At 38.3% G+C, this 20,476-nt stretch overlaps 1 protein-coding gene across 1 annotated transcript; it reads left to right on the top strand.

Annotated features, from left to right (window-relative positions):
• Positions 1-1,372: 1,372 nt before the first annotated feature.
• On the top strand, positions 1,373-19,698 carry rasef (RAS and EF-hand domain containing). Its single transcript, XM_032578961.1, has 18 exons — positions 1,373-1,911; positions 3,181-3,510; positions 7,192-7,338; positions 7,433-7,523; positions 9,121-9,216; positions 10,279-10,356; positions 10,457-10,572; positions 12,207-12,275; positions 12,363-12,429; positions 12,590-12,678; positions 13,356-13,623; positions 13,830-13,970; positions 15,449-15,599; positions 15,701-15,782; positions 15,929-16,043; positions 16,422-16,529; positions 17,012-17,088; positions 17,281-19,698. The coding sequence occupies exons 1-18, from the start codon at positions 1,586-1,588 to the stop codon at positions 17,378-17,380; spliced, it is 2,451 nt and encodes an 816-aa protein (XP_032434852.1). The 5' UTR covers positions 1,373-1,585; the 3' UTR covers positions 17,381-19,698.
• Positions 19,699-20,476: the final 778 nt, after the last annotated feature.

The following is a 20,476-nucleotide window of genomic DNA, read 5'->3' as shown; positions in this document are numbered from 1 at the left end:
ATAATTTGCAAACAAAATTGTTGCTTTCATGGAAAAAAAATTAAAATCCCAGAGCTGAAAAATGTGCAACTTTTAAAACTGAAACGTCAAAGAAAGTAATTCTGAGAAACAAAGAAGAAAAGTTTTCAAGAATATTATTGCTATAAAACTTACTAATGATCAGAAGACAGAGAAATTTATACAAAACCATGTAAAGAGCGTATCCACAAATCCACGATCAAAACAAGGACCAACTGTATGCAGAGACCTTTATGAAGAAAGAGGAAAGATCAGCTGCTACTGGTGTGACTTAATGGAAAAAATAAGCTAGAATACAGAGATAAGGGTATTTCCAGTTATTCTGAGCAAATATTACAAATTAGAGCAACACTACTTACCCAGCAGTGTTAAAATGTTGCTGCTGTGCCACATAAACACACAAAACGGTGTGTTTCTCTTTTTTAGGTCAAAAGTTTTGATCTTATTAACTTTGCTTACAGCCCTTACTGAGAAACCTGTACACATGCATTCATTAATTTAAATATCAGATTCACTGTGTTAAGAGTCGCAGGGGTTTGAAGCTGTTAAGACAATGGATGGACTCTGCAATAAATGCCTTTTAGGAAGAAAAAAGCCCACAAAACCATAGAAATTAAAAAGAGGGGGGCTTTTATCTAAAGTTATTATGTGAAATGACCTACTGCAATAAACTCTGTTGTTGTCATCTGTATGTGATTGATTCTTTTGTGATTTTTTTGTTTCAGGAGGTATTATGACATCAGGGCAGCATGACGGAGCAGCTGGTGTCTCTGTTGCCTTGTAGCTAGAAGTTCCTAGGATTCAAATCCCAGCCGGAGGTTTCTCTGCTTAGTGTTTGCATGTTTTCCCTGTGCATTGGTCCGTTCTCTCCGGTTACTCCAGCTTCCTCCCACAGTGTTACAACGTGACTTGAATGGCTGGATGGCTGGATGGCTGGATGGATGGATGGATGGATGGATTACCACATCACACCTTGACACAGCTTTACTGGCTTCTCTCTAACTAGATCTTTGACGACAAACCTTTAATTCGCTCAACATAACTAAACGAAAAGATTGAAAATATACTTTTACTGCATTGTAAGATGACAATTTCAAGACAGATGTGACAACAGACAAACTTGAAAACCCGAGTCTAAAATCTACTAGGAAACCTGATCAAAAAGGACCTCAGCTGGATGAAACTCCTGGTTCATTTTCTCTTCCTGGGATTTATTCTTCTTTAATAACAGCCGTGGCAGCATTTTAACAGCATTTGCAACACCATCTCCAAGGATCCTGTCATTGGTTTATCAGGACATTTATCATGACAGATGAAAAAAATAAAAAGAAAGGGATATAAAGGAGGAGGGGTGATATAAAAGTGAGGTAACAGAATGACAGAGCGTTATCTATGAAGCTGCTGCCTTTTATTAATGGGGCTGTTCTTCTCCCCATAATCTGTGAGTGTCTTCAAACATGAAATGCAAGTTGAACTCTGCAAGAGAGTAAAGCTCCAGCAGCCTCTGATTGTTTTTATCATCAATTCTGGGCTCCTGAATCTCTGTTAAACTTCAAGCTACACCACTATGGCATCCACAAACAAAGCGGCCGAGGAGGAACAGGGCCGCCTGAGATCACTTTTCCACACCTACGACGTGGACAACTCAGGACGGATAGAAAAAGACGAATTTTCTGCCATCTGCCAAGAGCTCCAGGTCCCTTCTGACGAAGCAGAGAGCATATTCAGCCGCCTGGACGCTGACGGTGATGGCACGGTTACCTTAGAGGAGTTCCTCAGTGGATTCACAGACCAACATGAGAAGGAACAAATAGAAAAAGAAGAAGAAAAGGAAGAAGACATGAACTTACCTGTGGAAGAATTTTCAATCAATAAAGAGCAGGTCATGATCAGGTGAGCTGTCAGATTTGTTTGTATAAAGGAGTTTATATTTACAGTCAAATGTAGTTAGAAACAAGTAAACAGTTGTTCCAGGTTTTCACATGAAGTTACTCTGAATGATGGAAGGAAAAACAAATTTCAGATTACAATACTTATTACTTATTATTGCAACACTGGAATGATATATGTATTTAAAAAAGAGGTTCAGATTAGTTAAACATATAAAATATTAAATAATGTTTTTGTGTATAAACATGGTTTTGAAGCTGGAATAATCTCAGGCTGCTACCATGCTACTTTTAGCATTATGTTCTTTTGTGTCCTTTTCCAGAAGAAATGCTGAAAGAGAGTTTAAAGCTTTGGCCTCATTTTAAGCCTGTATCTTGCACAGCAGCATAAGGTTATCAGTAAATATTGTGGTTACATGCTGCATTTCATCTTGCTGCAGCCACACAAAGTGGGACGCGAGACTGAACAAGAGCGTTTTAAAGCCTAGCCGTTTTGTAAAGTTTTTTTAGTTGAAAGTGAAAAATGTTTATTCTTTCCAAAGATATAGATAACAACAAAAAAACAAACAAAAATACTCATTGTGTGTACGTGTTATTGTGCTTATAAAAAGAATATGTGTCTCATAATTATGTGATAAGCAAGTAATAGATTTTATCTTATAATAATGAATCATGTACTCTGTAAATTAAACTATTATTACTTGCACTGAATAATTAGTTTGAGCACTTATGCCTTTAGCATATTATAAATGTTTAACTAGTTCTCATACCAATTAGATAATATGAGATTCTATCCCATCACTCTGCTTGGCTATCTAGAAATATAATAGAAAGTATAATATGACAGTGGCCAAAATTGACTGCCATAAATTTTACTGGCCCTCTAAGTTCATTCAGTACAAGATATTGCAGCTACTTTCCTTCTGCGTAAAGCCTACACCTTCATGTTAGAATCAGAGGGAGGAGTGAGCAAACACTGTGACACAGGTACTGAGGGCAGGTGCGTTACCGGAGTCCTAGATAGCAGTTTTCATTTGAGACAGCTTTATATCGCTTTACTCTGAATTTACTCACTTTTTACTCAAATTTGATTGATGCAAAACGAGGTGAAAATAGTTGGCAGAAGCGTTTCGAAACTGCAGGTTACACGCTAAACCTTTTATTTCGCAGTCGTCCCGAGGAAAAGACACTTGCCACTTTATTTGGATTTCTTGCCTTCCCCTTCTCAGTGGTCATCCTAATTTTTCCGCAACATCCTCATCTTCCCCTTCAGCCAGCCACAGTCTCCCGTCAAGGGTATGAGCGCGGAGGAGAGGGACAGGCTGCACGCACTCTTTCGCGCGTACGACGTCGACAACTCCGGGCGCATCGAGAGGAACGAGTTCCTCACGATCTGCGCCGAGCTGCAGGTGTCAGCGGTGGAGGCGGACAGGATCTTCCAGCGGCTGGACGTGGACCAGGACGGAACCGTCACCCTGCAGGAGTTCATCCACGGCTTCCACGACCGCTACGGAGAGGACATGGAGTCCGACGGGGGGCAAGTGTCCATCGCCTGGGAGACCTTCGAGAAGAGACTGGGCGAGCAGGCCAAGTTCATCCCGAGGTGAGAGAGAGACAGAGAGCGCACCTGTCCGGGAGGCTGCATGCGTTAAAATATGGAAATGTTCAGAAAGATAGGAGGCTGTTCAACAGAGAGCGCAGTGTGCTTAAAGCACCGACAGTTTAATCGTTGCTGCGAACTATTTAACATTATAAACAAAGCAAAAATACCAAAGACTGCTCTGAATTTAAGGACATATGTTGTAAATTTAAAAAAAAAAAAACAAACAAGTGGATGGCTGCGGGTTTTTTCTTTTTCTCGGGCAGTGAAAGTAGGGAGTTTGTAAGAGATATAATCTACATAAAACTGAGTCAGTAAGACTAATAAGAATAATGAAGTTTTTATAAAAAATAAAATTATTACACGATTCTAAAAAAACACAAGAGTGGTAAATGTCTGAGAAGGACCACAGTGTGAAAATAGACAACTATTTAGATTTTTTTTTTGTTAAACGCTCAAAATTATATAACTTCCAGTAGCGCTTTGTAATATGTTCAAAAGCATAAATATCCCCCTCCAAATAATGAATACAAAATTAAAGCACCGATTATTGAGCAGCACTCAATAAACCATGGATAAACAATTATTAGTTATTTCTTATAAGACCGGAAAGGAGTAAAAAGTGTAGGTTGCCTTATCCAAAACGTGATTTTGGATCAGCACGTGAACAATCTCTTACAGTAACTCTTTATTCACTTTTCGTTATGCGTTACCAATATTAATAATTGTTAATTGCCTATCAATCAAGTTTATTTGTGTAGCTCAAGAGCAACAAGATCGAACTATTTTACATCAGCAGTCTATCTGTTCTCTCTTAAGTGGTTTTACTGAAGAGTTGCACATATTTTCTTACACTTTGTCAAACATGTTGTAAATATTTACTCATCAGTTTCTGTCTTAGATTTTGTGGTTTAAATTTGTTTTGTACCAATTTTTGTCCATTATTATTCAAGGCAAGACAAAATTTACTTTTTGATAACGTGTTACCATAAACTCAATTTACTTCGAAAATAAATGTAAAAATTAAACAGCAAGTATATGATATTTTAATAATAATAATAATAATAACAATAAACATTTGCCAGGATAATAGTTTTTTTCAGTGCTTGCTTTATGCTACTTTAATTGGGCATTACTGTTTACTGTTATCCTAAGAACAAAGTCGTGGTTCCAGTATCACTAAACATGCATTTTAAACATTTTAGCTTTATCTGTGTAGCTCATCTGAAGGTTTATACATGTCTGGTCTTCCCTCTTTTGCTTTTTGCTGAAAGCATCCCTCTTGTCCTCTTGTCCTTTATGCTGATTCTGATTCTCACTGATGTTGCAAAAAGGTCCTGGGTTTGAATCCTGTCTGGTGCCTTTTTGCGTGGAGTTTCCTTTTCTCCCAAAAGCATGTGTATGTTTGCTCTTTACAGTCCAGCTTCCTCCCACAGTCCAGAAATATCCATGTTAGGTTGATTGGTCGACACACAGCTGTTGGTCCTGTGAGCCTCTGTATTGTACTGTGACCTGTCCAGCATTACCTATCACCTAATAATGACTGGAGATCATTCCCCAATACACAGATGCATTACCAATAGTGATATACATTTATTTTTCCTAACTTAGAGGATCATACATGAGTTACTGCATCAATGCTGTTTTATATTTTATAAGGTGCACTGGTTCCTCCTCAAGAAAAACAACCCCACAACATGATGCTGCCACCCCCAGTAACAGTTTCGGTAGGTTTGCCAGGTTTCACCGTACACCATATGTACATTTTGGGCTTTACTAAACACTGTGAATCTAATTGAAGATCTAAACCAGATATAGCATATTTAAAGCTAAAGAAGGAAAGTTGACTAAAACAGGGTGAATTTGTCGACGTTTGGGTGAATGTGCGTGGGCGTGTGTGTGTTTGTCTTGGCGTGTGTGGGGGTGTGTGTGCGTGTGTGTGGGTGGGTGGGTGTGGGTGCGTGTGTGTGTGTGGGTGTGTGTGTGTGTGTGTGGCCTCATGCCTTGCATGAGACTGATCCTCGTGCTACTGCACTGTGGCATCAGGACATCAATTGTCACAGTGGTGGTCTCTGCTAAAAGGACTCATTTATCTTCAAGTTCTCAATCTCTGGTTCATTAGTCAGCTGAGAGACAATAATTTGCAAATGAGCTCATACCTCGCATCTGTTTGTCAAATAAAGCTAGAATGTTTTGTTTCTAAGAATCAACGTTAGAAAAAATAAAAAAATGTGTTATTTGCCAACTGGGAATTTTATTTTAGTTGAAGTTGGGGTAACCAGAAGATCTTTTGAGGAGATTTTGGTGTTTTCTCAGACCTGGTTAAAAAGATTCACATGTTTAGGTTTAAATATTATTCAGAAAATCTTAGGGGATCCTTTTTATAGTTGGAGAGATTAGGTAGCTGTTCCTCAAACCCAAGTTATCTTAATTAAAATACATAAAATGCCTTGTCTGCCCTCAATGATTTTGGATCTATAAACCACTTTAAGTTTCATCAGAGACATTTATTAAACTTTGTCACATTTTGTCACTTTACAACTCTTCAACTTGCGTTCTAGTACAAAAAAATCTGAGAGAATTTATATTCTGCTCCTTGGGATGTTATTTCCCATGGGGAACGTGAAAATGTTCAAACAATTTCATTTTAATCTTGTGGGGTTCTTTTCACTTTTCATTCTGGACTTCAGGTGAACTCCAACTTTCGATGTTATAAGCGACATCCTGACAACCACCTCTGTATCTGTATACACTTGACCTTTGCACTTCTGATCCTGTGGGGGGTTTTTTCATTTATTTGTGTGTACTCTGTCATTGTTTGACTCTGTAGTGACGCTGCAGAAAGATGTGTGTGACAAGGGGCTATTATCATTACTTTATGTAACGTTGTCTGTTTGCAGAGGATTATAGCCACTCATCCTCTTCACTAGACAAACAGTCTGAGCATTCGCAGGATCTACTTTTATCTTCCTGCTGAGTCAGAGAAAATTGATCTTGTTATGTTTCTAAAGCAACATACATTTGATCAACATTGTGGCTGTAAGGTAGATTTTTAGTTCAAGTTGACATATTATTGTAGGGTTTCTACTAAAAATATCATCATGTTTTGAGTGAGAGGTAAATCAGCTTAATTAAAAGTTAGTTTTTGGCAAAGGCTTCAATAAAATAACAGCAAACTTTCCGTGATTTTGCTAAAACAGGCTTGACTTAACAGTAAAAAGAGGTTAACTCTGTAATTTAAACTCAATATTCAGAATTTACGGTGTAAATGTGTTATTTCTACTCAAAATAAAGCAGGGGAGTTTATTATTCTCCCAAATTACTCAAAGTCTGTCCACAGTTTCCCCAACATGATTATGCGATCTGCGAAGTTCAGAAAAAAACTACAAAAGTAAAAATGAGTAAAAACTACTAGACAGATGTCATTTTTTGTCCCAAGAAATTGACAAACCTTTATGATACTTTATGCTCCACCTAACAAAAGCATTTTTGTACGTTTGAAACTACAACCATAAAGCATCAACAAATAGAGCTTTGTAGACAAATGCTTTAAAGTTTAAGATCAAACGTTGTTTTACTCCAAATTAGCTACATATTTGATCTGTCTCTGTCACCCCCTTAAAGCCAACCAACCAAAAAAAACAGTGATTGGTAACCTGATTTTGTTTGTTGTTTGTTTCTCAGGCATGAACAGGCAGCAACGTTGTACCAGAACATCAGCCTGACCGAGCCCAGACTGATTCCTCAGTTTGAGAAAGTCATCATGAACTTCGCTAAAGAGATCAAGCAGCAGAACTCAGAGATGGAGAACCTGGCTCTCGCCATCAAGAGGTGAGCAAAACAAAGCACACCTAAATGGTCCTGTGATGGAGCACAGAATACGCCTGTGATGGTCGTGAATTATAGCGAGCCCATTCTTTTCCAGAGCACAGGACCAAGCGTCAATGCAGCTCAGTGAGATGGAGGAGGAGATGGAACAGCGAATTCAGGCTGCAGAGAGAAAAACTCATGAGCAGGTGGGGCATGGTCTGAATTAACACATGGAAAACCTACAACTTTCAAATGCATTCGGAAGATTACCATGTTTTGACATGCCAGGGTAGTTGCTGCGAGCTGTTTCTGCTCCTTTCTCTGGAGTTTTTGTAAGCAGCGTGATAAGCAGGCTGAGTTTGTTCAGCTCTTCCCTCATGTCAAACAAACACGCACAGCTGTATATCAGATTACTGATCCAAACTCCGACACGCCTGCTGATCAGACGGATTTCACAACTCTGTGGATATAAAACCAGTTGGAAGGCAGATGGAGGTGCTGGGGCATGGTTTATCCTCCAGTATAAAATGATAAGCCTGCACATATTTGGGGCGATAAGAGTTGTGGCGTGAGGATAAAGCGACAATGTGTGTGTCGTCTGTCGGCGGGCCACCATCAATGTGGTGCCAGATAACAGCCAGCACTTCAAATCTGGATGAGTGAAAGGCAATGCGACTTCAGGTGTGAGTCTGAGATTTCGGTGTCACATACAACTTATTATATCCAATTTTTCTGCAGCTAAAATAAAAAGTGTAGCACAGGAAGGACAGTTTGAAAACAGGAAAACTTAAAAAATAATGACTAAATTTCACTTTACAGTATCTTCGAATCATCTTTTAGGTCCCATTTTATGTTTGGCCAAATGTTTTCCTTTGACTTTGACATTTTTCTGCACTAGATGAAGCTCTTTCTTTGCTATGTAAAAAATGTATGTTCACAGTTACTGTGACTTCAACACCTTCTGCTGTAATTGCACTGAAAGGTGATTGGGATTTCACATGCATGCCACACTTTTCAGAATGTTGTTTTTAGAAATTGTGCTGTACTTTGTGTTGATCTGTCTCACAAACTCCTAAAACATACATTGAATAAATGAGAATACTAAAACTGATCCTGCTAGTTTATGTTTAAAGTTTCCAGTTAAACAACAAATGTAATTCTATGCTTTTAGAAATTTAGTCTGCTGTGTTTCATCAACGTTTTCTGCATTATGTAACTGAGGAAAGTCATGTAAGGCCACAACAAGAGCAATTGATAAATACAATATACATTTGATTTTAAATTTCACATGATTTTATTGACTGGAATCCATTTTCAATAAATAAAGAAAGAGCATTTTCTTTAAAAAAATTCCGCTTATTGAACATAAAGTTGATCAGTGTTGGTTGAGAAGCTGCACCGGCAGACAACTACAGTTTAATTCTCTAATGTTTCAAGTACAAATAGTATACAAATGTTCTCAGAAAACTGTATTTAGTCACCCTAATTTAATTTTGTGACCCTGATGTTAATGGGAGCGTTGGTGGCTGTCTTATCTCTGTTCCGGTGTGTTATGTAAGTGTTCTCTAGCGAAGGAGCTGCTGTTTGTTTTGTCCTAAAATAACTCATAAAATCAGAGAGCGCTCACCTGTGTTCTCCCACAGTGTGATAAATGTGCAAACGGTCTGCATCTGAGCACTCTTTGAACTTCCTGTCACTTTATGTCGGTGGTGCAGTGATAGCTTAAGGTTCATATTTAAAGAGAGAAAACAGATTTTGAAGGTAAATGTAATTTTGGATCTTATGTGTGTGTGTTTTCTCTAGGAGAAGAAGCGAACAGAGGCTGCACTCAGTGAGTTGCGAAGGAGTTACGACACTGAAGTTTGTGAGCTTCAGTGTAAAATCCAGAGGATGCAGATGGTATTTTTGATTCTGTCTTACCATAACACATCAGCACTGCAAGTCGCATGTTTCTGAAACAACAACCCCAATCAGAAAAAACACTGAAACACATTAGAGATTGAAAAAAAGTCACTTACATCATCAATCTTGCTTTGATCCACTCTTTGTTGTAATCAACAAGTTGGTGTGGCATAATCCCGACTGAATATTTGACTGCTGTTCTTTGCTAAATGAATTCATTTAAATTGGGCGGTTTCCTGACTCTGACTCTGATCTTTCCCGTAAGCAGCTGCCAGCAGACTGAAGTATGCTGGAATACCAGTGTCACTTTCACAGTCAGGCCAGTTTAACTCCACCATCATGAATAAAAAAATCTAGAGTAAGAAAGACGAACCTGTTCCAAAATCCTCATCTAAGATTTACATTTGTGGATGAACCAAATTCCTTCAGGGAAAAGCTCATAAGATCGGACAACTCAAAAAATTTGGCTTTAAAATCTGAGTACACTTAATCATCAGTCAATCATGGTGGTGGCAGCACAGTGCTGTGGGATTCTTGGGCTGCTTGGAAATATATGAGCCATACTCGTTTACTAGATCTGTGTCAGGAAACCAACAAATTCTGCAAAGAAGGATGTGAAAACGTCTAACCTGGATTAAACCAGAGCAGCAAGTGGTGGAAAAGGGGCTTTCACTAAAAGTTAATGGGGATTTATGCAAAATATTCATATTATAAATTCACTCAAAAAAAAACTAAACTTGATGCAAAATATTAAAGATCTGTTCAATCGGTGTATTTGAGCAAAGTTCTGCTCTAAAGCGTGAACAACGAGATGCTTCATATGGAAACTGGGGCAAAGTTTGACCAAATAAAATTAAAAACAAAAAACTGCCTCTTAAAAATTTGTTCCACCACAGTCACACTGTCTGTCTTCCCAAGAAAATGAATCTTGTGAGTAAACATGTTCATTTTCAACATTGAAAAAAGCCAAACTAAGACCAAGCGGGTTTCTTACTGTTGCTTTTAGTAAAATATACAAACTGCAAGGACAAATAATCCCACACCTTTGACCTTTGACAGATAGAGCAGAAGTACAAGAACATCACAGTGAAAGATGAGAGCCCAGCTTTAAAGAAGAAGATCAATGAGTTAACACTGGTGAGACCAAATACACTTTGGTTCATTCATGATGCAACGTTTGCTTTGCTCTTCTTTTGTTTTTGATCTTCTGCCAATTTATTATAATCTTTTTCTTCAGGAAAACCAAAAATTAAAACAAGAGCTTCTGAAGTCTCAGACCAAAGTTGCCTGTCTGCAGAGTGAGATGGACGGATTAAAGACAGAGTTAACTGATCAAAGCATGAACTCGGAACGGTAAAAGAAACATCATTTGACATATTTTTATTCTTCTATGTGGTGTTTATTTTAGTTGGGGGGTTTTTTCAGTTCAGTGCTGTTATTACATCAAAATATAGAAATATAGAAACCCAGAGCAGGGTTTCTTGTTTTTTTTCTGTTCCTTGTTCTGTAGCCAAAGCAAAACAACAGTCATGAGGAAATTTTCCGTGAAATAAAATGATTTAAAAAAAAAAGTTGTTTCTAATAAAAGCCATCCTAATAAGTTAGGATGGCTGCATCACATGATAAAACCTGTCACTTAGGTTGGTGTACCTAAGTATCTCTCATTTCACTCAAATTCAATAAGTGATGAAAGCGTAATCAATCAATCAATCAATCAATCAAATTTTATTTGTATAGCACATTTCAGCAGCAAGGTATTTCAAAGTGCTTTACATCATATCAAACACAGAAACACAATGCAAACAATCAAAACACGACATTAAGTCAGGTCACATCAATAAATTTGTAATTGATTACGTTTCAAATACAATCCTAAACAGGTGGGTTTTTAGTGGAGTTTACATCCATAAAAGGTTTACCTGTTACACTCCTACTGTGTTATATGGAACAAAATACCTATTGCTATTTTTATTCCCACAATCACACAGCGTAACAACACAGCCGCTTTAAGCTTTTAACTTTATTACCATCAGATTTTACTACTCACCTTTAAATCTGTGTTCCTCTTCTGCTTCATGCACCACTGTTGCAAGTTCAAAAATCTCTCATTCAGCCCTCAATAAATGTTCAGATAGGGTGAACTGGGAAGGATGGATCAGCCCGGTCCTTAAAATGAAGGGAAATGAGAACAAATTTATGGAGGAGCCTTAATCACATCAATTGGCCTTCCAATACGGCCTGATGCAGCATGTAAATTTAAAATTCAGATATTTCATTTGAAGGGATAACACTAGTCATCCATGTGTGTGGAGTATTCTAACCTTTTTTACTACAAACTGCAATGTTTTGTTGACATATTGTTTATTGCACTAAACAAGAATATCTGCATTTAAGTTCTATGAGATTACTTTCTATCTTTCAGAAATTAAAAAGGAGTTCAGACATCAACATGTGAACGTTTCTTAGAAAAAAACTGACTATTTCCCGGGGTGTCCTGATTCTTTTATGATCTGTGAAACCCATAAATGACCTGGAGTTTCTGTAATCAAACGACCCCGTGTGAACTGAAGCACAGAGACTGGGAGCCGAGGGCCCAACTCGACCTGCAGAGTGACGTTGGTTTGGCCTCAGGAGGTTTTGTTTTGTCAGAGCCGAAACAGGATATCCTGGAGTGACTCTGCACACACAATAACTTTTTCAGAAGGGTTGCCTAGCAACAGATGAAACAAAGTCACTGGCAGACAAACACTTCGCCTTCAAGGATCTGCTCATCATCCTCACACAGTCGCTTCTTTATCTTACGGCTGTTACTCAGAAATTATATAAAACTTTTAATTGCAGCTTGGGGATTTCACTGCTGTGGATGAACATCTAAACTTTATGACATATATTGCACAAATGCTTTTTTTTTAAAGTTTGATATTTAATATGGTATGTAGAGACCGAGGGATTTTTAGACCTTGTTTGTGTCTTGTGTTTTGCTGCAGAGATGAGGAGCTCATGAAACACTTTGCCGACGAGCGAGACATCCTGGAGAGTCAGATTGAGGTTCTGCAGTAAGTCTGACACTAAAAGTAACATAAAGACAGGAACATACAACGGGCAGCCTTGAATTTTTATTTTATTTTTCTCTGAATGGACAGGACAGCCAATAGGAAGCTCCATGACACTAACGACAGTCTGAGGTCGACTCTGGAGAAAATCACAAGGGTAAAGACGCTGAAAATGCCTCCCGTTTCCCCCGTGAACTTGATGTGATTCTGACCATTTGTAGGCAACAACATGCCATTAAATTTCACTTTATTTCAAATTTAAAGGGAAACTTGCTTTTTAAATAGATCAACTAAATTATGTTGTTTTTGTGGTACAGTCTGGTAACGGTGGATCCCCAGGAGACATCAAGAACAGAAACAGGAGTAAAAGCATCTGCTACCCATCGCCACATGCATTATTAGACAGGTAAAATAAAATACACAGAGGTATGTGCAGACTGATCTACATGCTGCTTTTATAATCTCTAGATTTGCTGCACGGCTGCACAAAGTCAGAAAATTAAAGTGTGCGCTTAGATATGTTATGACATAAGTACTACGCAAGCTCAAAGAAGGTTTTTCTCCTCCATCCCATCAGGTGGCAACAGACATTTTTTAAAGGATTTATTTGCATGTTCTGTGAATGTGAGTGAAGGAAATATGGCTGACCACTTCAGCTGTCTAATCACACTGAGTAAAATAATTGTGCTTTTTTGTTTTTGTAAAGCAGAGATAGACATTAGAATGAATTATGTAGCCTGTAGGCTATGGTGCTGCTAAACATTGGTGTTAATACGGACGGTAAAATGATATTTATTAAACAAATGAATGAAGATTAGGAAGGAAGTTATGGTGATGAGAAAAAAGTCAGATTTATTTACACAGCCAAGTCATTGCTATAACGTATGCATGTTGTGATTATAGCAGCAAAATAAAATAAGTATAATATAAAACAAAGTGACCTTCAGAGCAGATCATGACTTGATAACAGGAGCAGGTCCAGGATGGACCCTAGAGGAACTCCACATGTAATCTCAACTTATCCAGCCTGATAAACTCCTGTCAGCAAAATAAATGTGTACATTTGACTTAATGTTTTCTCAGACTTGGCCAGCGTTTGGATGATTTCCCTCTGTACCCACGTCGGCCCAGCTGCGATACTCTGGCCCTGGCCATCTGTGACCCTGGGCTGAGGCGTAGACACAGCAGCGAGTGCGAGGAGGACAGCCTGCCTGAGATCTACGTGGACAGCGGCATGTCCACACTTAGAGGCTCGCATGGCGGCTACGATTGGGAGCCAGAGGTCCAGGGTCAAGACGGTGAAGAGGAAGAGAAGAAGGACAGCATACTGGGTGAAAACTCTGACACAGAGGTCAGATAATAGAGGTTAACGCTTATATATGGTTCTGTACAAACTTCTTACCATTAAAGTCAAGAACTACAGGAATATATGTTCAAGAAAGTACACTCTACTTTTTGATATTTCCAAAAACCTGAATTAAATGCCAGACTTTTATTCAACGTCTCCAGATTTAAATTTTGCTGTTAAATTGCTCGGTGTGTGTGTTTCTGTCACAGCCAGCAGAGACTCAGGACGGAGAGTCAGCGATCGGGTCGGACTGCAGCTCAGTTTTGGATTGGAAGCCCACTGACTCGCTTGGTTCCACTACGCCTCCCGCCCCGACAACAAAGAAAACTATCAGCGCCATCAGCTTTCAGGTGAGGGAGTGACACAAAAGCTAGAAACTACTATTTCAAGTAACCTATCCATGGAGCATATGAGAAATGTAGCAATACTTTATAATGCATTATAATTTTGTAAACATTTGTAAGTTTCAGATTAAAGTGCTTTTTAGAGTTTTTGCCACAGATATAAACATTGAAAGTTGTACTGTTCCTTAAAAATCAGAAAATAATATCCCTTAGGGTCTAAAAGATGCATTTTTCTAGCTTATTGATCATTGTTGAATTGTTGGAATTATGATTTTTATCTGCCAAATTGCATTATATGGGATATAGGTGCTTAGCTGAATTGTCTTTTTTATGTAGTTTTGTGTTACTCAAACCACATGTTGCATACAGTCTGAATGGTTGCTGATCAGTAAGTATGTTAAACACTATTGAGAATATTTAACAACATTTTATAAATAAGTCATCAGATTAGATCCTGTGTCAAATTAGAATGACAAAGGGTTTCATTTTCTAAAAACAAAGACAATCATTTCATGTCTTTTTTTACACTGTTGAAAACAAAATATGATTTAATGCCCTCTTTTTGTATTATTAAAGTCTTTTAAAATGGTAACAAAAAGACATACTCAAAACAGCAACACTGAGTTCAAGAATAATCCAATTAATCTACGATACATAAAAACACTCAGCCAGCTCCTCTCAGTCTGAGAAAATGATGGCCAACTTTTAAAAGGTGGAAAGCTGCTTTGAGGTCAGGGATCAATCACACCTTACGAGGCAGAGTTTCAGAGTCTTGTAATGGCAAGATGGATCAGGGCCTCTTCTGCAGAAATGCAGGCATTGCTCTGGTCTGTTGTGATGAAGAAAACGGAGAGTCAAACTTCTAGATTTGCTTTTCCATCTGTTTTCTGACCCTCACCAGGCATGAGATGTGGATTATGGGTAAAAGAGTGAGATCCCAAACACCAGCATGTCGAACAAGCTTCCTATTTAAAGTGGTTGGAATCGACCTTAGAGATGAGATGGGAGCTTTGTCAGGCTCAGAGCTGCTGCTCATCTCACAGGCATTGAGCATCTGAACAGGATGTCGTTCTTGACATCCCACTGGAACGTCAAGATATATAGGCATATATAGAACCTGCTGGAGGGACAACACAAACGTCCCTTTCTTTCATGGGAAAGCCTTGAAATCCCTCAGAAAGAGCAGGGAAGGCGCATCGGTGACCCATGTACACGGCTGTCACAAGTTCGAGTCCTGGCCTGTTGACCTTAGCCGAACGTCTTCCCCATCTCACCTGCTTTCCTGTCCACTAAATATCAAAGAAAGAAATCTAGAGCCAGAAAGTCCTTAAAAGAAAGTGGGGCGTGTCATTGATGAGTCGGATGTCTGGGTTTCTCTCCTGCACATGTTTCCCTATCAGTAGAGGAGTAAAGGACAGTGGGTAGTTGGATGGATGACCAGAGTAACCTCTAATGGTTACTCTGCTCCTCTTTCTCCTCTGCAGAATGACGACAAAGAAAACGCTGACCTCGGCTACATGACGTCAGAGAAGGCCTACAGGATCGTCTTAGCAGGAGACGTGGCTGTGGGAAAATCTAGCTTCCTGCTTCGCCTCTGCAAGAACGAATTTAAACTGAACTCCAGCACTACTCTGGGTGAGCTGGAGAAACTAAAACCTGCTCTAGCTGCTGATAAATATTGTATTAGAACCAGGACATCTTGATTTTAAGTTAGTTTTTGTTTTCTGTGGTCTCAGGCGTGGACTTTCAGATGAAAACACTCATTGTGGATGGAGAGCCAGTTTTATTACAATTATGGGACACTGCAGGGCAGGAGAGGTGAGTGAGGAAAAAGAAAAGTTATATTGGGTACATGCACAATAAAAGGAATTGTTCTACTCCATAAAAGTGTAATAATGTTAGTGAAAAAGTTTTGTTTTCTTATGGTTTTGTGAACCTCATCTCTTCTTCTGTTGTCCTCACAGGTTTCGCAGTATTGCCAAGTCCTACTTCAGGCGTGCAGATGGTGTGTTACTGTTGTACGATGTCAACTGTGAGAAAACCTTCCTGAATGTTAGAGATTGGGTGGACATGATTGAGGTAACACACTGGTTTGCTTCCCTGCTGTTTCTAGACATTTTCACTTTGAGCCAACTCATAAAACTTGTTTAATCCTTCGTGTGCAATAAATTCATTTAAATGTAAAACTAAGTGGTCCTACACGTTTCTCTCTTCCTATTTGCAGCCGATATGTAAGTTTTTGATGGACGGCATGTATTTGGTGTGTTTTGCTGTCCTGTGAACTTTGAGTTTTGCATGCTGGTCTTTGATAGTGGTGTGATGTCGGTGAAAAGAAAATAGAAATATGTCCATTCAGTGCTGCACTGTGTTGAAATCTTAACAAGCCTACACCTTTTCTAAATTTTCCTGATCTGCACCATGACATCATTAGAGCTCTATTTGTTATTTCTTTTCCAGGATATGGCGCATGATGATATTCCCATCATGCTTGTGGGTAACAAGTGCGATCTTCGGCAAGATGGAGATAAATCTGTTCCTACCAGCTATGGACAAAAGCTTGCAATGGTAGATACAAACAAAATTATTTTACTACACTTAACTTGTAATCCATTGAATCCATTCATTTATTTGGCGGTTGATACATTTGTATTTATCACAACGTGCATTTATTACAGTTAAGCCCAAAACTATTTAATCTTAACATTTTGGAAAGGTTCAGCCAGAATCCTTACTTAAACTTTTTAGAGAATCTGTGGAGGAAGCTAAAGATTAGGGTGATGGCAAAGGGGTCTTCCAACCTCAAACACTTGGAGCCTTTTACCTGAGACAAATCATCAAAATACCAGTGGAAATATGCAGAAAGTTGCTGCAGAAACCTTTCGGTTAGGTTTTTTTCTCTTAGGTAAAGATAAACATTTCAGGAATAATGCTTTATGGGGTGGTGATGAGTTATCCAATTAATAAAATCTTTTTTGATCTATATTCAAATCCTCTTTCTATTTACTGTTAATAAATCATAATATTGTATTTCTGCCTCCAACCACCAGACCTACAGCACTCTGTTCTGTGAAACCAGTGCCAAAGACGGCTCCAACATCCTGGAGGCTGTGCTGCACCTGGCCAGGTGAGGCGCTGTCAGTTTCTTATCCAGGTTTAGTTTAAATTATTTATGTCCTCCCTACATTGTATTTGTTTTGAAGGCTTAAAACTTAGAATGCAACAGATTGCTGTTAATTGAATGACTGATCAATGTCACTAGATGCTCTTTTACATGTGGAAACTTATAATTTTTTTATTTATTTTTTGCCTCTGGCAGGTTGGTAATAAAGCAGGCCACCTTTGAGGAGAAACACCATCAGTCGCTGACCAGTTTAAATGCTCCCAAGAATAAACCGAAGTTCTCCTGCTGCACCTGATCAAATTCACCAGATCTAAACCTCCTCATCTGCTTTAATGTGAAGAATACAAGGAGCAGAAATCTAACAAAACAGCAACACAGAAATAATTGTTGGAAAAAATCAACAACCAAAACTGTTTTATTTATAAAGAAAGTGGCAAAAAGAAGAGAGATGAGATTCAGCCGCTGCACATCAAGAAGTTTGAGTTATTGCCGACTTTTTCTCTGTGAAAGACAATTTCATTGTTTTTTGTGCTGTTATGCATACTTTACAGGATGTATTTATGAATTGTTTGCCATTCAAACATTTTTCTGAGAGAAAAACTAAATCATGATACTAAAACTGGGAAAATGAAGAGGAGTTGGAAAGTAAAGAAAGAGGAAGTGAATATGATGAAATGATGTGAAAATAATGTAAGGGGTGCAATCGGTTTATGAGTCGCATTTTTACTGGTGGGAAAAGATACAAAGAGTATTGATGACGAAAACAGAGACTGAGAATTGAGGCAGATTTAAGCACTAAATGTCCATGATGGTTTCAGGTGCAATGTCCTGACCCACTTCTAAATAATACCAAGCAGTGTTACATTTTTGTTGTAATAAAGTTTCTACTTGTTTATTTCAGCTCTACAAATGCTATTAAGTTCAATATGTTCTCTAAATAATAAATAAATAAGAGAGTAGAACAGTGTATAGACTATTATTTTTAAGAAGCAATGCACAATTTTAATTCAATAAAGGAATTATTGAATGCTTTCTGTTTTTTATGCCAGAAGGGCAACAAAAGTGTCAAGATGGGGGGACATTTTTTTGAAAGCTGTTCCAATTTTACATTTAGTTAACGTTTAAATTATAAATTAAACAGAAACACTAAACTGTCAGTGTTGTCTGGACTGGAGGGTCTAAATAGTGACCAGCAAAGAGAAATAAGGCTGAAAGAGTGTTGGAAAAAAGGAATTCAAGCCCAGCTTACAAAACCCAAATATGTGAAGAAAATTGAAAAATTATTGCTGACAACTAAAAACTGGAGACAGCAAAACATAAAAGCAGGAGCAAGATAAAAAAAAAGAATGAATAGGCCAGAGTGACTATATATATGACAAAGTATGTGTGATAATTAACTAAGTTGAAACCAGAAGACTGAGACAATTGAAAGAATCTAATTAGAAAAATGGCTGAAGGTACAGAAAACCGAGCAATCACAGTAACAGAACAGATCTGTTACAAACGGAAACACAAAAACACTCAAACGATTCAAAATAAAAATATACATACAATGGATACGCACCTTTTTACTGTTCAGTATTTCCAAATTCACCTATTCATGGATTTTACAATGGAACTTAACTTCAAATAGAGCTTATTTAAATTATTCAACAACAAAAAAGTGCAGCTGGAAAGCTGAAACTCCTGGGAGCAATGCTACTTGACACAATGTTAGGGTTTGCAAATCAGCCAATCCTGAAGTGTCATTCATTTTCCTTGGCACTGATTGGCTGTACCTCTAAGAACTTAAGTAAGGAAGACTGTAGATGTTAGCTTATGCGGTACAGCCAAGACGGTTCTCACTGCGTTTATTAAGGTATAAACAGGCAGTTAGAGAAGCGTTTTCAATGGGGTCTCATGTATTTGCACATTTTAGCTATTCATGAGTTGCTGTGGTCTTTAACCCCCATGAATAGTTTTGGTTCGCTCCATTATATATTTTGTTCAGAAAAACAATAGATTTACATATAGAGCAAAATCTACTCCCTTTCTCCTTTGACAGGATGTGGAAATAGGCAAACAATAACTTTTACAGTTGACAACAAACTGGACTGGAGACTCAATAGTGAGGCTGTTTACAAAATGGGAAAAAGCAGCATACTTACTGAGAAAGTGAAGATCCTTCAGTTTTTACACCAAGACATGGAGAGTGTAATCTGTTTTGCCGATTTGTTTGGGGGTAGCAGCATCAGAACTAGGGGCTTAAAAAACCAAGCAAGCCGATAAAGAAGGTTGATTCTGTTCTGGGGATTACTCTGGGACCTCTGGAGAATATTGTACAAAGAGGGATTTTTCAGAAAACAAAGAGCATTATGGACAACCCTGCGCTTCCTTCTCATCAGCCTGTCCCACACAACAGAGCGTCTTCAGTCAGAGGCCTCTTGAGAACCGCTGTAATACTGACCACATCAGGAGACCTTTCTTCCTCACAGCCATCATCAACTCCTTGAAGAACCTCTTATTTTATTTGAAATGAATTGAATTTGAATCATTATTTGTCCTCTGTGTGAACATGGAATATTGCCTACTGAATATGTTGGTGAAATAAACTTTCAGACGGTAAAGAATTTATTTTAAAACTTGCCGTAAAGACAGCAGTGATTTATAAGTATTTACATGTAATTTATTTAAGCTGTTGGAAGTGTTTTTATTTTCTGACAGAAGGAGACATTAAATCAGAGACTTTCTTCTGGGGAGACACTTTTGAGACACCCTCCTGTAAGCAGTGCATCTGGAGGTCGCTCTAAGCACAGTTGTTTGAAAAACTACAACATATGTTGGGGATTCTGCACTTTGTGTGTTCGAGTTGGCACAGACCCCTGTCTACACCTCCCATCTGTTTACATTGTCAGGTGCTTGATGAGGCGAGACCACTCATTTGTCAAACAACATGTGGGATAACAGAAGTGGAGATGGGGGCGGGTGTGTGCGTGTGTCTGTGGAGTAAGCAGCAGATAATGACTTTTCTGTGTTCGTGGGGGGGGGTGCGTGCACGTGTGTGTGTGTGTTCAGCAGTAATAAGGGGATAATTAGATAAGGGGGACTGTGCAGCCAAAAAGGTTAATGACAGTAATGAATATATTAGTGAAGAGGAGAGCAGGTTCTCTTTCCTGATGTGCATCTGCTCTCAAATCAGTGAATCCTCCTGGGGAATCCTGTGTGTATTTTGTTTTATTTATTCTAGACAAATGTATGAGGTACAAAATAAAGAATCAAAATGTTTGGAAGACAACTGGCTTTACTTTTATTTACTTTATTTATGTGCATTTAATCACGTACAGTTCTATGGACTAGATTTAAACCATCAGGGATTGCACTTTTCCATCATAGAAGTCTGGTTTTCAGAAAA

This window comes from Xiphophorus hellerii, chromosome 12 (assembly GCF_003331165.1).
Source record: "Xiphophorus hellerii strain 12219 chromosome 12, Xiphophorus_hellerii-4.1, whole genome shotgun sequence".
Lineage (NCBI taxonomy): Eukaryota > Metazoa > Chordata > Actinopteri > Cyprinodontiformes > Poeciliidae > Xiphophorus > Xiphophorus hellerii.
The sequence above is the reverse complement of the archived record's forward strand: the minus strand, read 5'-3'. Positions and strand labels throughout refer to the sequence as shown.

What these genes read in the sequence shown, in the direction of transcription:
- rasef (XM_032578961.1), top strand. Translation starts at nt 1,586, where the DNA reads ATGGCATCCACAAACAAAGCGGCCGAGGAGGAACAGGGCCGCCTGAGA. An exon ending in CTCTGGAGAAAATCACAAGG is followed by an intron (nt 12,430 to 12,589) that starts GTAAAGACGCTG and finishes TTTGTGGTACAG; the next exon opens with TCTGGTAACGGTGGATCCCC. An exon ending in GAACTCCAGCACTACTCTGG is followed by an intron (nt 15,600 to 15,700) that starts GTGAGCTGGAGA and finishes CTGTGGTCTCAG; the next exon opens with GCGTGGACTTTCAGATGAAA.